The sequence below is a fragment of the Zingiber officinale genome, chromosome 9B, assembly GCF_018446385.1.
Source record: "Zingiber officinale cultivar Zhangliang chromosome 9B, Zo_v1.1, whole genome shotgun sequence".
In the NCBI taxonomy this organism is placed as follows: domain Eukaryota; kingdom Viridiplantae; phylum Streptophyta; class Magnoliopsida; order Zingiberales; family Zingiberaceae; genus Zingiber; species Zingiber officinale.
Genome location: NC_056003.1, coordinates 114142731 through 114164444, shown reverse-complemented (window position 1 = coordinate 114164444; position 21714 = coordinate 114142731). Strand labels below are relative to the sequence as shown.

General features: G+C 37.2%; 1 protein-coding gene across 3 annotated transcripts in view; it reads left to right on the top strand.

The window, feature by feature from the left end:
* The first annotated feature begins 7133 nt into the window (after positions 1-7133).
* The window catches only part of LOC122022436 (uncharacterized protein At2g33490-like), a 30703-nt gene continuing 16122 nt past the window's right edge, over positions 7134-21714 (top strand). The window contains exons 1-3 of one of the 3 annotated variants that reach the window (XM_042580437.1): positions 7134-7267; positions 7354-7551; positions 8205-8277. In XM_042580437.1, coding sequence (XP_042436371.1) covers positions 7435-7551; positions 8205-8277 — 190 coding nt within the window. In that variant the 5' untranslated portion in view covers positions 7134-7267; positions 7354-7434. Of the gene's footprint in view, positions 7552-8204; positions 8278-21714 lie in introns of all 3 variants that reach the window. The other 2 variants (XM_042580438.1, XM_042580436.1) reach the window with 2 other exon arrangements.

The following is a 21714-nucleotide window of genomic DNA, read 5'->3' as shown; positions in this document are numbered from 1 at the left end:
AGGACCAAAAACTGTTGATTGCGTATTTATTGAATATGCACAGAACAGCATTGCTTATCAGTTTATTGTGTATGAATCACAAAAATCGGAGATACACAAAAACTCAATAATAGAATCGAGAAATGCCTCGTTCTTCGAGCATGTATTTCTGTATAAGACCTGAGAGGACGCTAGCTCCTCAAAGTAGGTATATGAAACATAAGGCGAAGAAGATGATGATAAACCAGTCGAGGTTGAGTTTAAACTGAGCAAAAGAGCTCAGGTAGAAAAATCCTACGGATCGGATTTTATCACTTTTATATTGAAAAGTGAGCTCCGAAGTTACTCAGAAGCAGTAAGCTCATCTGATGAATCTCACTAGAGAGAGACAATTGCATTTGAGATAGAGTCTATCTTGTAAAATCACACTTAGGAACTTGTGGATCTTCCTCCAAGAAGTAAACCACTAGGGTGCAAGTGGATTTTTCAAGAAGAAAAAGAAGTCAGATGACACAATAAATAAGTATAAGGCCAAATCGATAATCAAAGGATACTGACAACTAGAAGGCCTCGATTACTTTGATACGTATTCTCCGATGTCGAGAATAACTTCCATTAGAGTACTGTTGGTTATCACCACTCTATGAAATCTTGAAATACATCAAATGGATGTAAAGACAGCTTTTCTAAATGGAGATTTAGAAGAAGAAATCTATATGGAGAAACCTAAGGGGTTTTCTGTGCTAGGATAGAAAAATGAGATTTGTAGATTAGTGAAGCCATTATATGGCTTGAAATAAGCACCAAAGTAGTAGCATGAGAAATTTGACAATGACATGAAGGAATGTGGATTCAAGATTAATAAATGTGATAAATGTGTCTACATGAAAGCCACAGAGAATGAATACGTCATCTTATGCCTATGCCTATATGTAGATGACATACTTATCATTAAGAGTAATGATAAGATAATCAAATCTACTAAAGATATGTTGAACTCAAGATTTGACATGAAAGACATGGGTCTAACTGATGTGATTTAGAAATTAAAATTCTTAGAACGATAGAAGGACTTGTTCTTAGTCATTCCCATTATATGGACAAGATTCTTGAGAAATTCATCAAGGGTGATACTCTTGAGGGATCACCTATGTGAGAAAGAAGTGGGACCGTTTCGAAGAGAATTGGAGGCACAATCCTTAGAGCTTCTCACAGAACCAGGCATGTTCATGGCTAAGAATGAACACACTCATGAGAACTGAGTTGTATCAGGGAGAGTCTTGGGTGAGATTTGTCACTGCTTACACAGACAATAATATAGTTTAAGGACATCGTGTCTACTATCAGCCAGTAAACAACTAGATCTTCATAAGGGAAGGTTAAAAGGATGAAACCTACCTATCCTATACTTGGCTAAACTATTGAATACTATCACATACCATTTCTCCATTCATGTGGGGGATTGTTGAATATGTGTGAATGGAGAAGAGGTGGAAGAGGATAGAAGCTTCATTGTGAATGAGACCTTAGTCCCATATTGGAAGTTTTATGGTATGTTGGTTGGTTTATATTGATTCACATGCATTAAGGATGTGAACAAATGCATGGGGAGAGACTCTCTTACGCATGAGTGTGCAGGGGGGTGCAAATCTAGGGTCCAGATTGCACTGAACCATGTTAACTTGTGTGTGGGCACGACTTGTGCGCGTCGAATGCCGAACCGGTCGGGGAAAAATTTTCCCCAAGTAGAACAACCAACATTTTGCCACGTAAATATTTTTGCTACTGTATAACAGATTAATGCAAAATCAAAACGGTCGAGTGATAATGAGTGAAACGGTGGGTATTTCATTGCTCGGTGAGTAATGGTCATTAATCGATTATTAACATTGTCGTTGATCTAAGCTCCTATATAAGGAGGCTGAAATCACAGGCAGAGGATACACACAGAAAAACACAAGCAGAAGCTCTCCACCTGTGTTCCCTCCTCCTCTGTCATGCAACTCCTATTCGGCGGAGAGCCCGTGATAACAATCGGGTGCCACTCAGTTCGCCGTGACCACAAGTGTTTGGTGGGAATTATGGTCAGCCGTTGTATTCAGGGAAATGGACGACCCTAGTAAGTCTTGAAGCACAGCCGGAGGTGGAGTGAATCTGTTTCAAGGAAACTGCGACTCTTGTAGGCCTCGTTCTGTTGCTCACTCTATTCTACTGGTCCCGCTCGGTGTCAAAGCCCGGCTGGCCATTTGCTCGGTCTCTATGCCCGCTCGAAATCTTCGCCCGACCAGCACCTGTTTGCCCAACCAGTCTCTTTGCTCCTCGGCCGACCTATCTACTTCGCCCGACTTGTTTGCCCGACCGACTTGTCTGCTTCGCCTGACCTGTCTGCTTCTCTCGGCCTATCTGCCCGACCTGACCTGTCTGCCCGACCCGGCCGACCTCTCGCTCGGTCAGTCTGCTCGACCGCTCGGCTCTACATCCCGGTTAGCTGCTCTACCCGCCCAACTGATCTTCCTACACAAACTTTCTGCTCGACCAACCTGCCCACCTGGCCGCTCAGCCCACTCTATTAACACTGTACAGACTGCCTTCATCACTTGGCAGAAACCAACCTTTGCTGGCAGTCTAAGATTATCAGCTCAGGTTATCTCAACTGTAAGTTGAATTTAATTCAAGTATTTAAATTCAGCTAATATCTTATATATCTCCCGCAATAGATTGTTTGTCCAACACAAGTAAAGTTGGAAAAAATTGCTAGGTCTTTTGCAAGTGAAGAGAGAACATCCTATGAAGATAAGGGATTTGACTTGTGGAATATGAGGAGTTGTTCAAGGTAATCGTTCATTTCATCGGCAAGCGCAAGATTCATAAAGCATCTGAAATTGTAAGTGTTTCATTTTTCATAATAGAAATTGTTCATGCAATTAATATCTACACATCTTCTATCAATGTTTGCTGTCTCTGATGTTTCTTAGCCATCATGTGTGTTTTCTTAAGTCCATGTACACTTAAATACACATATTAAAACTCAACAATGACCTAACTTAAACTTATTTAACAATACATTAAAATACAGTTAGTGATTCTAACAAATCATGGTACCGAGCGACTTCTTGGGTGGGATGAACTTATTTCCTAAGGGAGTGAACCCAAGAGGATTCAAACATGATCCTGTCCAAATGCTGACTCAACGGACGTTGGGCACGTGACACTCTCCGAACTGCTGACGTAGATCTTCGACTGGTCGTGTGGACCTCCGGCGAACCTGCAAGGAAGTTGGGCCGGGAGGGGGTTCCCGGCGATGACCCTCTGACGCTCAAGTCAGGTAAGAGGAAGACGAGAAAGTGACTCTGAATATGCGAGAATGTGTACCTCAGGCGAAGTGTGAGACCCCTTATATAGAGCTGTGAAGAGGCTCACACACACATACCGAGGCGAATACGTGTCCTCTAACCATACCTCAGTATGGGCTTGTCAGAAGAGCTTACCTGACACCATACTGCTACAGTCCGAGCACATCTCTGATGGGACAGCGGAACCCTCTGTCGTAAGATCCTGCATATGGCCTGTTCGTTGAACATACCCGCTGTCAGAAGATGTTCCCTTGTCCTTTTGTTTCTACTTACCCCATGCCGAGCGTCCGTCCGGTCGGCAGTCCCCTCACGCCCGGCCAGTCATATGTGTTCTTCCGCTCGGGCGATTCCCAGTCGTGTGCTCTGTGGAGACTGTTCGCAGTATTACGACTTTAGGCCTTCGGCCGAGCGGGCTATCCGCTCGACCATACAACCCTGTTCAACATGAGCGTCGGAACCCCGACTCCCCGCCGGGATGTCTTTGCTTCCGTTCGGTCCGTTCGGCCGGTCGCCCCTATCTTTATCCGCTCGGTCAAACCCCTGATTGACCTTATACTTTTCAACCTTCACGTGGCGTTGACTCTGCTTAAAGGGGGGTCCCTCCTTACTACCGGATCAAAACATTTTTCCTCTGTTATAATTCTTCTATCCCATTACTAACTCAGCTACGCTTGTGGGGGCTGCTCTACTTAGTCCTATGATATTAGACTTGGATGAGTTACCCATGTAGAGCTATTGCCCAAAGATCAAAGAGTTGGAAGGGAACATATCTTTTTTAGCACGTGTGTCATGTCACTCTTATATGGATCTAGCAATCCTCCAAGGTATTTGGCCATATTGACCTCAAGTAGTACCATGGTGAGCGTTAGGTCAGGCATCTCAGTTATAAGAGAGTTTGCCTTGGTGAGATACATCTAACCTTAAGGCCTTTGCTTTTGGAGGCATGATCTTTTATTTTCTTGAAAAGTAACATTTGGCTATGTGGTTAGATTTTCCGCAATAGTAGTGTTCCCCTTTACCTCCTAGATTATGCCATCATAGGGTGTTTTCTCTTGTTATCGGTTCCTAGTTCTTCTTAAGTGTGTTGGCCCTCTTGTAGGATCTCTTATTCTCCTCCTTTATTTGAAGTTGATTGTAGATTACAACAAAAAAATTCATTATTTTTGGCTTAAGGCTGTTTACAAGCTAAACTAAGTAGTTTTTACCTAGCTTTCCTAACATCATCCACGATGATTGTGCCTAAAAGCATGAACCTTGAGATCACAATTTACACAAAATCTATCATACTCATCAATTAGCTTAAGACTTCATATCTTGTTGGGCAAAGGCTTCGCTTTTAGGGCTCTATGTGTTCAAAAGACGTAGCTCTAAGGATTCAACCATTTGACGAAAAGTCTTGCTCCTAGGACTTCACATGCCCAAAAGTTTCATATCTAGATCTTCAATATATGCTCAAAAGTTATGCTTCCAGCGTTTCACATCCTCAAAAACCATGCCTCCTTCAACCATTTGCCCCAAGAGTCTTACTTCCAAGACTTTACATGCTCAAAGGTCATACCTCTCTTTGATCATTTCCCCATAAACAATTTATGCTTCTAGGTCTTCACATGTTTTAAGGCCTTGCCTATTGGTCTTCAATTATTTACACAATAGCATTACTACTATTACTTCTAGGACTTACCCCTAGATGTCCTTGCCACTTGTTGAGTCCCTTAACTTAATGCGCACAGATCAATAATACAGACTCATCAACTTTATTTATTTATTGTCAAATATATTAAAACATTCCAATCTAAGTTAGCCATTTTGAAAGTATGGATGGACTTCAATAACCTTTAGAATGCATACATCTACTTAGATTCAAAATTTAAGGGGGAAAAGACTCAAACTGCTTCATTCATTTTTTGTTGTTGTTGTTTGTTCACTTTAAAAGAATGAAGGACTTCAATAATTTAATGGTCACTTAGAATATGTTTATCTATTAATATACACCAATTATAGGAAAAACTCTCATATAATAGTTTTGGTTAAAATTGTTAGATTATCATTTTGGAGTTGTTTGGTCATTTTAAAAACATGTATAAACTTTCATGAAAAGAGGGCCTAAGAATGTTAATAATCAAAGATTAAGATTTAAATCTTAATTACGATATATTACAGGGAATTTTTTCCTTCAGTGAAAAGAGGGCCTAAGAATGTTGATTGTCTGAATGAGCCTCTATTAGTACTTCCGTGGGATTAAAGTGATCACTCCACGATTACCTAGATACTTGACACAATTGATCCATGTAAGGATGTAGCTGTTAATCAGCCTAAGGTCGATTCCCAGTTGATGTGAAATGTCCTATTAATTGTCTCAATCCCTTCTTTATGCAATGTTGTTATCGGATGAAATCCTTTATAATTTATTTTCCTTTCAAATAGTGGAAGACCATACTAGAGGAACCATGGACGATTTCTCCTTTTATTGTCAAAAGTAATCAAACAATTAAGAAAGTCATTTAGGAATTTTTGATCCAAATCTGATCAATTTAACATTTAAAATAAAAAATTAAATTAATTTTTAAAAGGGAGGATCCATTATAGGAACTTATGGCTAAGTTTGTTTAGATTTAGATACTAATTTATATATATTCAAACATTATATTATACATATAGCATGTATATGTGATGACTACTTATATTATACATATAAGGTATGTGTGATGTGTGATGACTAATATTTATTAAACAGTTTGATAAATAAATCGAAAATGAATTAATCGTCTATATATATATATATTTATTTATTTATTTTGAAAGTGAATAAATCAGGAGGAGTTATTTAATTTTAACTGAGCAATTTCAATGGACCTGAGATAATTTAAAATCATATTTGTGATAGTTAAAAATGAATCATGCTTTGTTGATGACCTATTCTATCTAAGAGTGAACATTCGGTTAATTCGATCCATAAATTAACTGAATTAACTGAAAATCGATTTAGTGTTAGCTAACCGAATCAAATCAAAGTTTTACTAAACCTGAATTAGTTATTTCAGTTAATACCGAATTAACTAAATTTATTTAAAATAACAATAAAAAAATTTATACAAAATTAATATCAAATTAATTGAATTAACTGAATTAACCGAATACTTACTCCTAATTCTATCAACAACGAGATCTAGAAGATCCCTTCTATCTTTTTTCACCTTTTGAATAAGTTCAGTGATTAAAAGAATATTTAGTAGATAGAAATTATTAAACCTTTCCAATCAATATAGTGGATCAAGATTTGGTCCGTTAAACGGACCGAGATCCCTCCTCTTTTATCTGAATACCAACTCCACTGCACTCACGGAAGCAAAGTTTTCAAGGGTAACCTGTTCCCTAGTCAAATTAGGTGATTAATACCATGTATGATTAGACGATTTGACCAGATTTTTATTGCCTCCATCAACCTTTTCTTTGACCGCCACTTGCGATGGCTGCAGACGGTTGACCCGGGGCCCACGTTGAGACCACGATGCTTAATTTCCACATCTTTGACTTTTGTGATTTATGAGATAGGGATTCCCTGCAGCATCACTATCATCCGACTCCTTCGGCAATCCATCGAAAGTCCACACGTCGGCACCATAACATCTGTCAACGCCTCCAGTTGGAGGTGATCCTGGAGAGGATCCGGCCTCAAGACTGGGACTGTTATTTTGAACCGGTTCAGACCGGCAATCGAAAGTGCTCCGTTTAAACCCGACGAGCAGTTTGTTCGGTTGACAATTATTAGATCGGCCCGGTTCGCGACATTCCCTCGTTATTTCTCGAATAAAAATAAAACCTCTCTTTTTTGACCATGGATCAAAAATGAAGGAGCAAGAAAGAAGAACAGAAAGCAGCAGGAGAGGGCGATCTCTGCGGAAATCGATCCGTTTCGCCTTGCCTTCGGTTCTGTCGTAGTTTCTTAGATTCCATTCTCCTTTGTCCTCTTCTCTCGGATTCGCTCCTTTTTCTTCTTGGTAGCTACGTTTTCCTGTTTCAGTTAGGGATTTGGAGTTGCAATTTGGTTTGTGTGAGGGTTTGATCTCGTTCGATTGGCCGGGATAGAGAGAGGGGGACAGAGATGAAGTCTTCTCTGAAGAAAATGCGGGGCTTTGCGTTCCGTAAGCACGACCAGCATAAGCAGAAGAGGGAGACACATCCACCGGCGTACCAGGACGAGCTCGTACAGGCCTCCCAGGTTTAGCTCCTCCCCTGATTTTTTTTCCCCTGAAAATTCCTTTATGTTCGATTCCTCTGCCTTCCTGAGTATTTTCAGCTAGGATTTCGAGGGAAGGGGGAATATTTAGATGCTCTCCATTTCATTGTGAAAAACTGTTAATTTGGCAACAGCAGTAATTGTCCTCTGGCCCTTGTACTTGATCCGTGCCATTACTGCCTATTTGTTTTTTCTTGTTTCCTCAAAATGTTGGTTTGATGACACTTACAGCATAAATGAATGCCAGAGAATACACTGTGATAGTGACGGTGAGATCGCATAACTCAATAGGCCAAACCATATTAGAAATCTGGCTAAGAGGTAGTTTTGTATAACACTTCTGATTTTTCTTCAATGACATAATTCCTAAGCAGCTTGATTCACTTCTCTTCTTTCAGTATCTATATGTTGGTTTTGTCCTGAAGAAACTTAGGTCTTCATTTTATAATTCTTAATAACAATCTTAGATTAATAATACTTCAGAAACAACTTTCCTGCTACTAAATGAACTCCATTGCTATAATTTAAACACCATGTGTTCTCTTTTTTCCCCTCTAAAGTATGAATACGTGCCCAGAAACAGGCTCGTGTGTTCTTCAACTGATAACTTTAAATTTGGTATTTAATATTTGCAGGATATGGTTGATATGAAGGACTGCTACGATGGGTTACTTTCTGCAGCTGCTGCTACTGTCAATAGTGCATATGGTATCTATTTCGATCTATTTTTAGCCTGGTAATTTTGTTTATAGTACTTCTTTATTTTATACCATCTGTTGTTCATCTGGCACAAATTACTTGAGCATAACAGAGGAGATGATGAGCGGAGGGAGAAAGAAACCATTCAACTCTTGATTGAATCTCAAAGAGGGGGCGAGTGCTTGAGGGGAGAGAGGGTGAGGGTCAATCAACTTTTGGCTTGTGGAAATGCAAGTTAATCAAGGGGTGGCCAATCACCCGTATGTATTCCCAACCAAGTAAAAGGAAAGAGGGAGGAGACAAAAAAACTCCAAATTAATCTCAATCAATCCATATCTCCATAATTAAGTTTCTTTCTTCCAAGTGAGAACAATCTTCTGCTCAACTTTTTACACAATTAATCCCATTGGAATCCAATTCCAATTTAAAATTTCTGCAACAATCATAACGAGAGTTGTTAGGTATTTAATTTATCTCCAATTGAAAATCCATTTAACTCTTAATTATTTTTCAATTAAGTCCTCCAATGTTTAATCAAACCAATAATATATAATTTAAATAAATTAAACCCCTTAAATTTATTTGGTTCAACTAATCATTTAACTAACCCCAATTAAGTTCCTTTCATTGGTTTATTACTATGCATCAACATGTCTTGGTTTCGTTCCTTTTGCATGTGATTTTATAGTCTCCCAAAATTAATGGTAGAATACCATAAATGACTGAACTCTTCAATCTTACATGAATATATATGTCAGCCATGAGTGACCTCTAACAAGGCATCATGACTACCCATATTTTGGAAGATCATGACAATCCACAAAGTCTATACTTAAACAATGACAGTTGCTATGCCATTTGGTCCTCTTATTATCTCATGTCACAGCATGGCCTTTAAGTTGTGTCTCTCTTGTTGACCTACATCACATTATCATTCTATGATTCACTTATCTTCCACTTCCACTTCCACTTCCACCGTGCATTTATTCATTGAGTGATCTTCATGAAACAAGTCTAGCACCTCTCTCTTTCTACTAGAAGTGAGAAATTTTATTGTAATTATCCATCCATCTTCATAAGATTAGTACAACGACAAGTATATATGCAACATTTAACTAGGTCTAATCCACAAGTGTCAGGCTATCTTAATCCCCATTTGATATGATTGTGATAGTCTTAAGTCTTGCACCCATGTTATATGAAATTCTTGTAGATAGTTGGTAGCTACCAAATGAGCTCATAATGAACCATGTATAGTGGTTTGTTCACAATCAACCTCATATACTTGTCTAAGCATCACTATACTTTAGGTGTCGAGATATTTATTGCTATCCAATAGATGAAACATGGTGTCTAACATTCTATCCATAATTGTCAATGTCCGATCCCAAATTTTGTTATCATCAATACATTTATAGTACTAATATGCATTATTATTACCTTACACACTGAGTGATTGATACACTAATGCATTAGTATTGTATGTTTGAAATTATTCAAATACACCACATAAATGAAATATGTAATAAAACAGTAACTTTATTTATAGTGCAATTCCATATTGAGTGTCCATACAATGTGATTCCTCTTGGACACCTTCAGTAACAGTAGATAACAATATTATTTTTGAATTTCAATTCCAGTTCCACATAGGACAAACATGATTTATTTGGGTACATAAAGAAAAGTCTAAGTTGCAATTTGAATTTGATTTGAGGAGAAAATGTTGTAGAGCCAAATATAAAATATAAACTATTTCTACTCAAAGTTGGGCATTTGGACTTTGAAGTAGAATAAAAACTCCAAATTGATTTTTACATATGGTATAATCATAATATTTGATTTATTTAAATAACAATCTAACACATGATTTGATACTGTTATAACCACTACATATTTGAATCTCAAAAACTCTATGCACCTCTTTGTATCTTATCTTTTGTTCTTGTTTATATTCATCCAAAATTATTATGCCTCCTTATCCTATAATGCATAAGGAAGCCTTGAAACTTGTTGCTTTGAATTTCCTTCATTCTGTAATTCTAAGTTGAATTTCATGAAACCCGCTACACCAAATAGGGGAAATTAAATAGCATTAAGATAATGTTTCATTAAGGACAAAACCTTTCTACCTTGATGTTCATATTTAGAGGGTCATGGTTAGGCATGAGCTTCTAGTTCATTATACCAGAAAGGGATTCTCTTTACCTTGCTTTTTCATACTATGAAAGAATGTTCTTGATGTTTCTATGCTTCGCCTTATTTTGTAACTTAGAAACTAATTATTAATTAGATTTGAACTAGAATTTTTAGTCGACCCCACTTAGTGGGATAAATATATGATTATTGTTATATTTGAAGTAGAATTTTTTGAATAAAAAATTGTTGCTTTATTGGATTATCTTATAGTTGTGCTTTATTTTCTTATATCTTTAATATTTAAATACTATCATTTTCAAACTTAATTCGGATTTGTTATCTTTCTAAAGTTTCTTCTTCAAAAGTATTTTTAATTTACATTATTAAAGGTTACAAGTATAGTTTAAAATCTCGAGTCGTTTCGCTCGATACAGACAAAACATTTAGTTCCGCTTGCGGATCAGCACCGAAGGCATTTCGGTGTAGGCACGTCTTGAGGCCTCCGGATGCGTCATGACCTTCTGGCAACACGTCCAGATGCGTCACGATGGCCCTCCGACATGTCCCGACGTGTCACGATGGCCTGACAAAAAGTCCGGATGTGTCACGCTGGGCGCGTCCCGATGGCTGATGACACGTCCGAACACTTCATGATGGCTTGACGATGCATCTGGACATGTCATGATGGTTCAATGACACATCCGATTGGAGTCGCACGCTGGCAGAGCATAATAGGGAGCAATTTTAATTTAGGTTTATTAAGTTAATATTAATCAACTTCTAGCTATGTTTGAGATAATTTAAAGCCTAATAAAATTATCCAATTATATATATATATATAATATTTTATTTTTAATATATATTTTCTTTTTAATATATATTTTATTTTTAAATATTTAGATTATTATTTTTATTTTTAGTTATATTTAAAATTATCAAAACTATATCGGTACAACACAATATGGTCTGTATTGTTGGACCAAAACTGCTGCAATGCTCGAGATTTTAAACCTTGGTTACAAGATTACATGACATATACACACATATTTTCCACATTGTACACTTTTGTTAGGTTATTTTTTGTTTATTTGACTTGATTACACTTGGTTATGTATTTGATAGACACACTCCTAATGATGCCATCACAAAATTTTTTAGCCAAGTGGCCCTAGATATTACATTACAATTACAAGGAAAAAGCTCAAGTGAGTCATATATTGTTTGATTCTTGCAGGATAAATGGTTCTCTTTAGGATTCGAGAAAGCGCTAGAGGGGGAAGGGGGTGAATAACACGTGTCGTTTCTTTTCACATTTTTCGAAAACTCATTTTAACATATAGTAGTGGAAATAGAAAATAAACACAATCACATAAACACGCATACTGGGTTCACATTCTATGGCTATTAGATTAAGGCCCGCGGTCTTTTTGATCGTTTCCGATGGATAATTCACTAATAGTCTTCTCCTCCGATCAATGATTCGGAGGAAAGACTCATTTTTTACAAAAAAAAAGAAACTGAGGAACAATAACATGTTTACCATTCCTTTTCAAAATTAAGTAGGAAAGACAATAAAAACAAGTTATACCAACAACTTTAAGAATTTGAGGTCGAGCACGATTGTCGGAGCAGCATGTCAGCATTGCGTCAGAATTTCGGAGCGACATGTGCATAAGAGCACTTGAAAATCCAGCCTCATTTCGCAAGGCTTTTTATAGATTTTCTTCAGACACCTAGACCAACCCCGAGCGCCCTTAGCTAGGCCTATACGATTTGATTGAGTTGTAGTTTTATCTATTTTCGGGTGCCTGAACTCCTTTCGGGCGCCTAAACTCCTTTCGGGCACCTGAACTCCTTTCGGACGCTTGGACTGTTAACGTGGCGTGTTTTGGGCGAAGCTTTATCCTATTCAGTCTCAACTTATCCTTGGTCGGGCGCCTGAATGCTGACGTGGTGAATCCTTAATGAAATCTTATCTGACTTGTTTCGTTGTAGCTTATCTTGATCCGGGTGCCTGAAGCCTTTATGGGCGCTTAGATGCAGACCACCTCTCGAGTTGTCTGCATCCTTTCCGCTTGGAGATTCAGTTGCTCAGAGTTGGTCTGGTCGCCTAGAGTAAACTGACTTCGGCCAACTTCTTGATTTTAGGTCCCTACACGACAGAGTTAGTATAATAATAGTATAAACAAGTTAGATAGTATTGCAACTGTCCAGTCTTGACTTTGAATTTTTCGTGAAATTCTAGATCGGACCAATGCCTACTGTTCCCTCAATAGGAACAAAATATCTGATCTTCCTGATTTGTTTGTACTTTTTCTCAGTATCCGATCTGACCCCATGATTTCCTTCGATGGTTCTCGCTGATCCATCGTTCTGCTAGATATCTGGTTCACTGACCTGCCTAGACTTCTCTCCTAGTGTCTTATCGGGCAATTCTATTATCCGGCCAGCTTGACCTACTAGGACTTTCCATTTGACTAGCTTCTTGCACAGTGAGATTATTAGAACACAACATAGCTTAACTTTGAACTTTGCCAACATCAAAACTTAGGTTTGAGCGTATGGTGCTTCCTGCACTAACAATTTCTTCCTTTTTTATTATGACAATATGTTCAAAGTTAAGCAAAAATAGGCTTAAAGGAAATACAAGCAATATAAGCTTTAAAGGAAGTACAGGCAAAATATACGCAATAAGACCATGTCTTCTTCTTAATTCTCTCTCTCCCCTTGAATTTTATGACCTTGTGTCATGTTTTAAAGTTTATCTTAACTTTTACTATTCTCCCCCTTTGTCATACATCAAAATTAATTTAAGGAGATTTCAAAGAATGTGTAAAAAATATGATTTTTCTAAAATATAATTTTGTAAGGGAGAATGATGAGTTTAGAAGTATTTGATAATTATTTTGAAAAATAATCTTGAAAATATGTTTCCAAAAATATTGTTCAAATAAATTTGAAGTAAAAGATTTTTTTTAAAGAAATTTTGAAGTTAAAAGATATTTTGCAAAGAAAATAGAAGTTTTGAATTTTTTTAAAAAAATTTAAAGAAATTTTGACTTGTAGAAGATATAACATTTTAAAAGGAAATTTTGTAAAAGAAAATTTTAAAAGAGATTTGAGAAAGAAAAAGAATTTTGAAAACAAAATTTAAACGAGATTTTGAAAGAAACTTTTTTTTTAAAAAGAAAATTTTAAAAGAAAAGTTGAAAATGATTGTTAAAAGATAGAAAATATTAAAGAGGAAAATAAATGTTAATCAATAGAAAAAAATTTAAGACAATTTTAACTTAAATTTTGAAAAAGAAAGGAAATTTTGAAAAAAAAGGAAAAATAATAAGATTTTAAAAGGGAAAAAATAATAATATAATTTGGACAATTACTTGAAAAATAATAACAAGAATTTGAGGAAAAAAATGTTTTCAACTTTTCTACCCCTTTTTGGAACCCATTTTAAACATTGCAAAAATATTGATTAATAATATTTGCAATGAATATTTAACAGGGACTTTAAAATTTATAATAAAATATTAATTTAAGAAATTATAAAAAAATAAGTAAAATATCCTAGAGTCCAAACATGTATCCATTTTAACATAAATTTAATTTGGACAAGCATATTCCTAAAAATACTCCTAGTTATACTGTTTGGTTAGGAAAAACCTACTAGGTTAGTGTTGAGTCAACAAAAGTCAATACGATGTCAAATCATAATCAAATATAGTGCTCAGTACAATAGAAGCGTCAATCTGTATGCTGAGGAGATCTCCTAGTCTACTGAGGGAGGTGGAGAAGAGTGACTCGTGCTCCAAGATATGAACATCTCAATCATCTGAATATGTCGGGCTTGTTGTTGCTCTTCTAGTGTCTGGAACTTACTAACTCTAGTATGGTGAAGACTAATGACTGACTCGAAGACTGGCGAGTCTCATTACTCTCTTCTCTAGAGTGAGGGTGGCTGAGGTTGGTCTCCCTTTCTCCACGACATGACATTGTTACTATCTATATGTATCTTAGCTAATGAAAGCTACCTAACACCTATCATGTCAAACTCATTCAGGGGTGGTGACATTAATCCCCAATGAGGTTAGTAATGATGTCAGAATATGACAGTAGGCATATGCCCCTTCTGTTAGTACTGATACTAGATGAGTAGATGATGAAATGAAACATGTATAGACTAATATCTATATCTAACCTACAACACAATGCATACAACAAAAAATGTATGAAATGATTGCATCATTGCGACATCCCTAGTATTCAAAGGAAAAATGCAGGTCACTGAGACCCTAATAGAGTTGAACTGGCTCACTGTGGGTACCCTCTATTCAAAAAAATATTAGTACATTATATCTAATGTAATATGAGTGTAGGGATCACCAAAAAGTAAATTCGTAGGAGGGTACACAAAAATGTGGATGATGAATATCTAAGTCCTAGATGATTCCTAATGACAGTAAGAGAAAGTGTAAGGTTTCTTCCTCCACTCTAGTAGTGTAGGTGATGTTATAAATCTTAACCAGGTTATTGTACAACTCGACACACAATCTTGTGTTAAATAAACAAGTTTATCTAATCCATAATAGTCAATAACCTTGATAGTAAGTATGCATGATCTCATATAAAATGATAGATATCTAGTATGCAGAGGCATGAATGATGTAGATAAGAACTTAATCCTGAGTTCCTTCATAGGGAACCAAATGTCAGTGCTAGAGGTACCAGCCTTAGTGGCTTTTCTCTTAACCCTACCAATATAAATAAATATTTTTTTCTACAATAATAATGACAAGTTGAGATTAGAGTATTACCTAGGTAATTTTTTGACGACTAATATAGAAACTAATGACCTAGGTGGCTAGGGATTGGATCAAAGTAGAAAACGGGGGAGAAACGGCTTGGAAACATGCTTTGAAGGCACCTGGAGCCAAAGCTTCGCCTTTTATAAAGGTGGTCCAGGAAACTAATGACCTAGGTGGCTCAGGACTGGATCGAAGTAGAAAACGGGGGAGAAACAACTCGGAAACATGCTTTGAAGGCGCTTGGAGCCGAAGCTTCGGGTTCCCTTTTATAAAGGTAGTTCGGGCGCCCGGACCACCTTGTTTAGGTCGAGGTCGCTATGTGCCGACGTTTAGGGGTGCCTGGTCTGGGCACCTCATCCAAAACAACAGCTTTTTAGGTGGGATTTTATAGGGCGCCCAAACTGGTACGGGAGTCTGAATTCGAATGGTTTAGGGCGCTTAGATCGGTAAGTTTTTGGATTTTGAAAAATTAACTTAATTTTGAAAAATTTTTATTTGGGGTTTTACAACTGTTCTTGAATTGAATTTAAATTCTAAGATTTTGATCAAGTTTAAACTCTGAGAGACATGTTTAAGATTGCATAACTAAAATTCTAAGAGACACATTTAAGATGGTATGCTCCAGTTAGACGATGTAAAATTATGACAAACGCATATATCAAATGTGGAAGAGGAAGACAAAAAAAAAGACTTGGTTAACAACAATAAAACAAGATAAAATTTATTTAAGTATAGATGATGATATAGTAGAGATATAGCTTAATTGCGTAAAAGGATCCATATAGCCGACCCCATTTAGTGGGATAAGGCTTGGTTGTTGTTACTGTTCCATTTCACCTATTTCTAGATTATCAATCAAGCTAACCCTATAGGTTTGATGAAATGGTTGTTAATTTTATCTTTATTAATTTAGTTTGAGTTCTAAGAATTGTTTAACCTTGTGTTAAATTCATTTTAACGGTCTTTCAAGTCATGGTGAGGCAACCTTCTTGGGTATCAGAACAACGACCATTTCCTAAGATAAAGTTGATTCGAGAAATTGAACACTTAGCTAATCTATTGAAAAATCCTAGTCTAACTAGCCTAGGATATAGCGAGGTAGCTTCAGTCAATTTCACTTAGGTAAGCAGACTAAGTAGGGTACTTCTTACCCCGCCTGACTACCTAGACTAAGCTTTTCTAATATACTATTATCTTGTCCCACCCTGGTATATTGGGCAAGTATCAATCAAACCTATATGCTTATCTAAGTTAAGCCTAAGTCAAGTCTAAGTTAAGCAGTAAAGCAAAACTAAGCATGCATAATATGAAAATTAAGCAATCAAGCAACTCATTTATTCAATTGCGAAAACATTTTTTCTATTGGCCCCCCTTCGATTATAACTCAGATAAGGTCTATCTAAGTAATGTACTTGATCTTAAGGGATTCAATATTGATTTGGTTCAACTTGATTAATTAAAGCTGATTTGGGCATCCATACTTGGATTCTAGGTTTACTATTTCGATTAACTAATGACAAATGTGATCTATTTTTTGTTCTTTAGCCTTAAACTAAGTCTGGATTGGTTATGCACAGCCCACTGAGATCCAATTAGCATATCTAGACTTTTAGATCCGTGAACTTTTCCAACGACCCCTTTGAGTCTTTTAACTTGATCTTTCAAATTGGAATTTTCTTCCTCAAGCTTTTAGTCTTGAGTTGAGGTTCCAATCTGAACTTGATCGGTTAACAAACTCAGTTTTCTCCTCGAGGAATTGAATATCCTTTTGGAGCGACTTGACCCAGACATGAGATTTTGCTAATTTGTATGTTAGATATCTAATTATATCATACAATTTATCTACTAGGCTAGAACTTACAATAGATTCAGACATTCGGAAATGGATACCAATCCGTGGCTCGATTCAGGTTCAGCTTCGGATTTGAACTCCGATTTGTACTCAGTCTCGGACGTGGTTCTTGCCATCATTGCCAAGTGACTCACTTGCTCTCCTTCCTCCGACAATGAAGATTTATGCCATATTGCTTTTAGAGAATTTTTGTCCTTCGTTTTTTTTAACCCTTTTTCTATTTTGGACATTCGGTTTTGAAGTGATCCTTCTGGTTGTACTCATAGCAAGTTGCTTCAGATTTGGACTTTATGGTTCGGTTTGATCCAGATTTTTGGATTGGACCACCTTTTTGATATCTTTTTTGGTAAGTCCCTTCTTCTTGAATAATTTTCAGACTAGTTTGACCAACTCTGGTTTCGTCGTTGTTGTCTAATTCCAATTCCTTCGGTTGCAGTTTAGGCTTGGTTTCTTTCTTCAGTTGCCCTGCAAACAAAGTCATACCCTTCTCGACTCGGCTCGTATTAGTCTGCTCATGCAATTCAAATTCTAAAAAGAGTTTGTCAAGTTTGATTTTAGAAAGATCTCGTGAAACCTTTTAAGAATTGACTATCAATGCCCAAAGAGTTTCTCGAGAATGCTCTCAAAGCGTACCTTACGACGTCCCGATTTTTCACGTGTTGTCCAATTGACGATCTACTGGATCCTTGTGTGCAGCTGGCTCTCCGTTTCTTTGTCCTGCATAGTTATATTGTACAATTTATTTAATAACAAATCCATTTTACATACATTTGTGTCGGACGTTCCTTCGTGTAGTTCAATCAACTTCTTCCAAAAATCTTTTGCATTGATGAATGGCTTGGCATAGTCCAACTCTTCTTTTGAGTCCACATTGAAGGATCTACATTGCTTTTGCATTGGCCTCTATTTGCTTTTTTAGATTCCCTGGCCACTTGTCGCATTCGAGAGATTCTCCTTGTTCGTTGACGGGAAGGTTGAATTCAGTGGATGTTGATCTATACTTTTAGTTGAGTCTTCAGGAAATATTCCATTTGATTCTTCTGAAAACCATCCTCGAAAAATAACGGAGGTCAAGTGGTACTAAAACCTGCTTGATATGCCATCGGAAATCTCGCACAACAAAAACAAAGATATGTATCAATATTTGGTATTGGATTAGTAGTGTGGGAAGGAAAGAAAAGATACGAAAAAAATTGAAAAACGAAAAACAAATGCTCGAACGGTAGTTGCACCAATTCGCGCGCTGATATCAATTATAGGATTGGAGAAAGCGCTAGAGGGGTGGTGAATAGTACGTGTCGCTTTTTCACATTATTTGAAAACTTGTTTTAACAGATGCAGTGGAAATAGAAAATAAATACAATCACAGAAACATACTTTGTTTTTAAATGGTTCACATTCGGCGGCTGCTAGTTCAACGCCTGCGGTTTTTGATCGCTTTTGATGAGCAATCCACTAATAGTCTTCTCCTTCGAACAATGATTCGGAGACAAAGACTCGTCTTTTACAAATAGTCGAGGAATGGTAATACATTTATTGTTCCTTTTCAAAATCAAGTAAGAAAGATAAATAAAAACAAGTTATACCAACAACTTTAAGAATCCGAGGTCGAGCACAATTGTCGGATCACGTCGGCGTTGCTTTAGAATTTCGAAGCGGCACGTGAGTAAGAACACTTGAAAATTTGATGATCATAGTCTCTATTCAGATGGCTTTTTATAGAGTTTCTCTAGGCGCTTGGACCAGCCCACGCGCTCCAGCTAGGCCTATCTAACCCAATTGAGCTTATAGTTTTATCCATCTCCGGGCGTCTGACTCCTTCTGAGTGCTTGGACTGCTGATGTGGCACGTTCTAGACGAAGCTCTATCTGACTTATTCAGTCTTGTCTTATCCTTGTCCAGGCGCTTGGAACTTTTTAGGCGTTTGGATGCTGACATGGTGAATCCTTAACGAAACTTTATTTGACTTGCAGCTTATCCTGATCCAGGCGCTAGAAGATCCGATCGCCTGCACCTTTTCCAGTCGCTTGGAGATTCAGTTGGATCGATTCAGTCTCCTAGAGTCAACTGACTCGGACCAACTTCACGATTTTAGGTTTTTGCACTGTAGAGTTAGCATAATAATAATATAAACAAGTTAGATAGTATTACTACGGTCTTGACTTTGGATTTCCCGTGAAATCCTAGGTCGGATCAATTCCTACTGTTCCCTCATCCTCACGATTCTTCCTTCTCTCCACTTAGGAGATTTTACTTGATGTCAAACATCTAGCCCTCCTTCTATGGTCCTCATTGACCCATCGTCTTTCTACACGTCTAATCCACTGACCCGTCTAGACTTCCCGCTTGGTGTTCTTGATTTGCCAAGACTTCCTTGCCTAGTATTCGATCGAGGACCTACTATGACTTTCAACTGTCTAATATCCAATCAGCTTGACCTACTAGGACTTTCCTTTTACTAGCTTCCTACACACTTAGTGAGTTCATTAGAACACAACATAGCTTACTTTGCAGATTCGATCGTTTGGTGCTTCTTGCACCAACATTTTCATTAGCCAACTTTATGGGATTTTAGTGCATAAGACCACAAGGGGGTGAATGGGGGCAAAGCATACTTTCTTGATGAATTTATTTGTTGTTCAAGAAAACTCTAACATGAGCATTTTGCCATGCTATGAATGGTTAAATGACTAGTGTAATTTATCATAGAGCCAAGTACTACCACGATACACGAAACAATAGATGAGCCAATTCTTTCTCATTGTGGCTTAGCTTGGTTCTAATAGACTAAGGTTGTGTTTTGATGTTTGAGCAATATGTTTGTTATTTAAATATGTCAAGTCAAGTAAGTTAGATATGTGATGTTGGATGAAGTATAAATAGGTCAGGTCAACTAGACATTTGGCATGTGATGGAAGGGAAATCCTAATTGATCAGAGAGAACTAGATGTTAGATATGTGATAAAAGCCCTAACTGGTCAAGGTGAATTGAATGTTAGATATGTGATGTTCTAATAAGTCAGGGAGGATCGGATGATAGACATGTGATGAAAGTAAATGGTTAAAGAATGAATGTTAGATATGTGATGGAAGCTCTAATATGCCAAAGAAAATTGGATTTTAGGCATGTCGTGAAGTTCAAGTAGGTTATGGAATGGAGGATTGAATATGCTTGGCAAGTGATCAAGTCCTTGCAGGTTGGATGCAAGGCAAGGTTGAGATCTTAGAGGAGTGAACTCTAGGTAATTGGTGAATTCGGAGGCTAGGCCATAGGTACTGGAAGACCCGACGAGTCAAGGTTGGTTGACACCGGACAATGGATGAAGTCCTAGAGAATTCATTTCTAAGCATTGGAAGTTCGAGAGAATTTGGTCTCTTAGCATTGGAAATCTAGGAGGTGAGAAATCTCAAGCATTTGAAGTCTTGGAGGTGAGGAGCCTCTAGGCCTTAGAAGTCTCAAAGGCAAGGAATCTCTAGGCAAAAGAAGCCTTGGTAAGTTAAGATTAACTGAATACTAGACAAGGATAAAGATTTAGTAAGACGAGGTCGACTTGTACTAGGGAGTTTGGAGACATAGGGTCTCTTAGCATGATGAGATTTGATGTTAGAGTTGTTAGAGTATTAATCAACTTGATTGATATAGGAATTTTGTTGACTAATAGTGCACTTGATTGATGGAACAGCTGAGTCGACTGATAAACTTCAAACTCCAAAGTAAACTTGTCGGGGGTTTGTGATTTTGGATCAATTGACTAATGTGGAATTTAGTTGATTAATGGAGTAGTTGACTCAGGCTGTAATGTTAACAAACAAATTGTTTCTATTCAGTGATCAGTTTTATTGGGTGAACAGGCAATTGGTGCATGACCACTTGATTGGTGATGGTTACTAGTTGATCGATGCACTAGGAAAAGTAGCCATTTTTGAAAAGATTCTGCAACAGTTGGTTGACAAGACGACAATAGAATGGGTGCATGCTAGTTTGATGGGTGATTTCCAAAACAAGCAGCAGCTTATAAAGGGAGGAAAGTTTGAGATTTTTCTTTTTGGAGACGAATCTTAAGTGAATGCAAGAACATTCCTAAACCATTTTTCAAGCTAGTAAAAGAGAAAGAAAACAAGCAAAAGAGAAAAGCTCCATTGTTGTAATTCTTTGTTCACATTGTATTTGGGCACTTGGCTTCTTGTATTCCTCTTGTATTTGGACAACAACTATTGTAAGAGATTTATCTACTCTGGAAGAGTTCTAAGAGGGAGAAAGATAAAGGGATTGCGGGAGTGATCTACTGATGGATCATAGCCATGGAATAGGAGTCTTGAGTGTGCATTGCTGAACCATGTAAAACGCATGTGTTTGTATATTTATCTTTGTGTTTGAGTTATTATTTTGTTGTCTACTATACTAACTCAAATTGTAGATGAAACGATGAACTAAGATGAGCATGTATTCAACCCCTAGCTGCATCTAACAATCCAACAATAATAGGCTAAACATAGTTATCACCTTTGAAAATTGTTTGCTTTAAAATAATAACATTGTTCAAGTAGTCAAATGCTCTACCATTGAGCTAGCAAATAATGCTAATATCCAAGGTAAAAAGTACGAAGTTGAGATTATAGTCCCTGGTCGAAATCAGACATTACTAATGT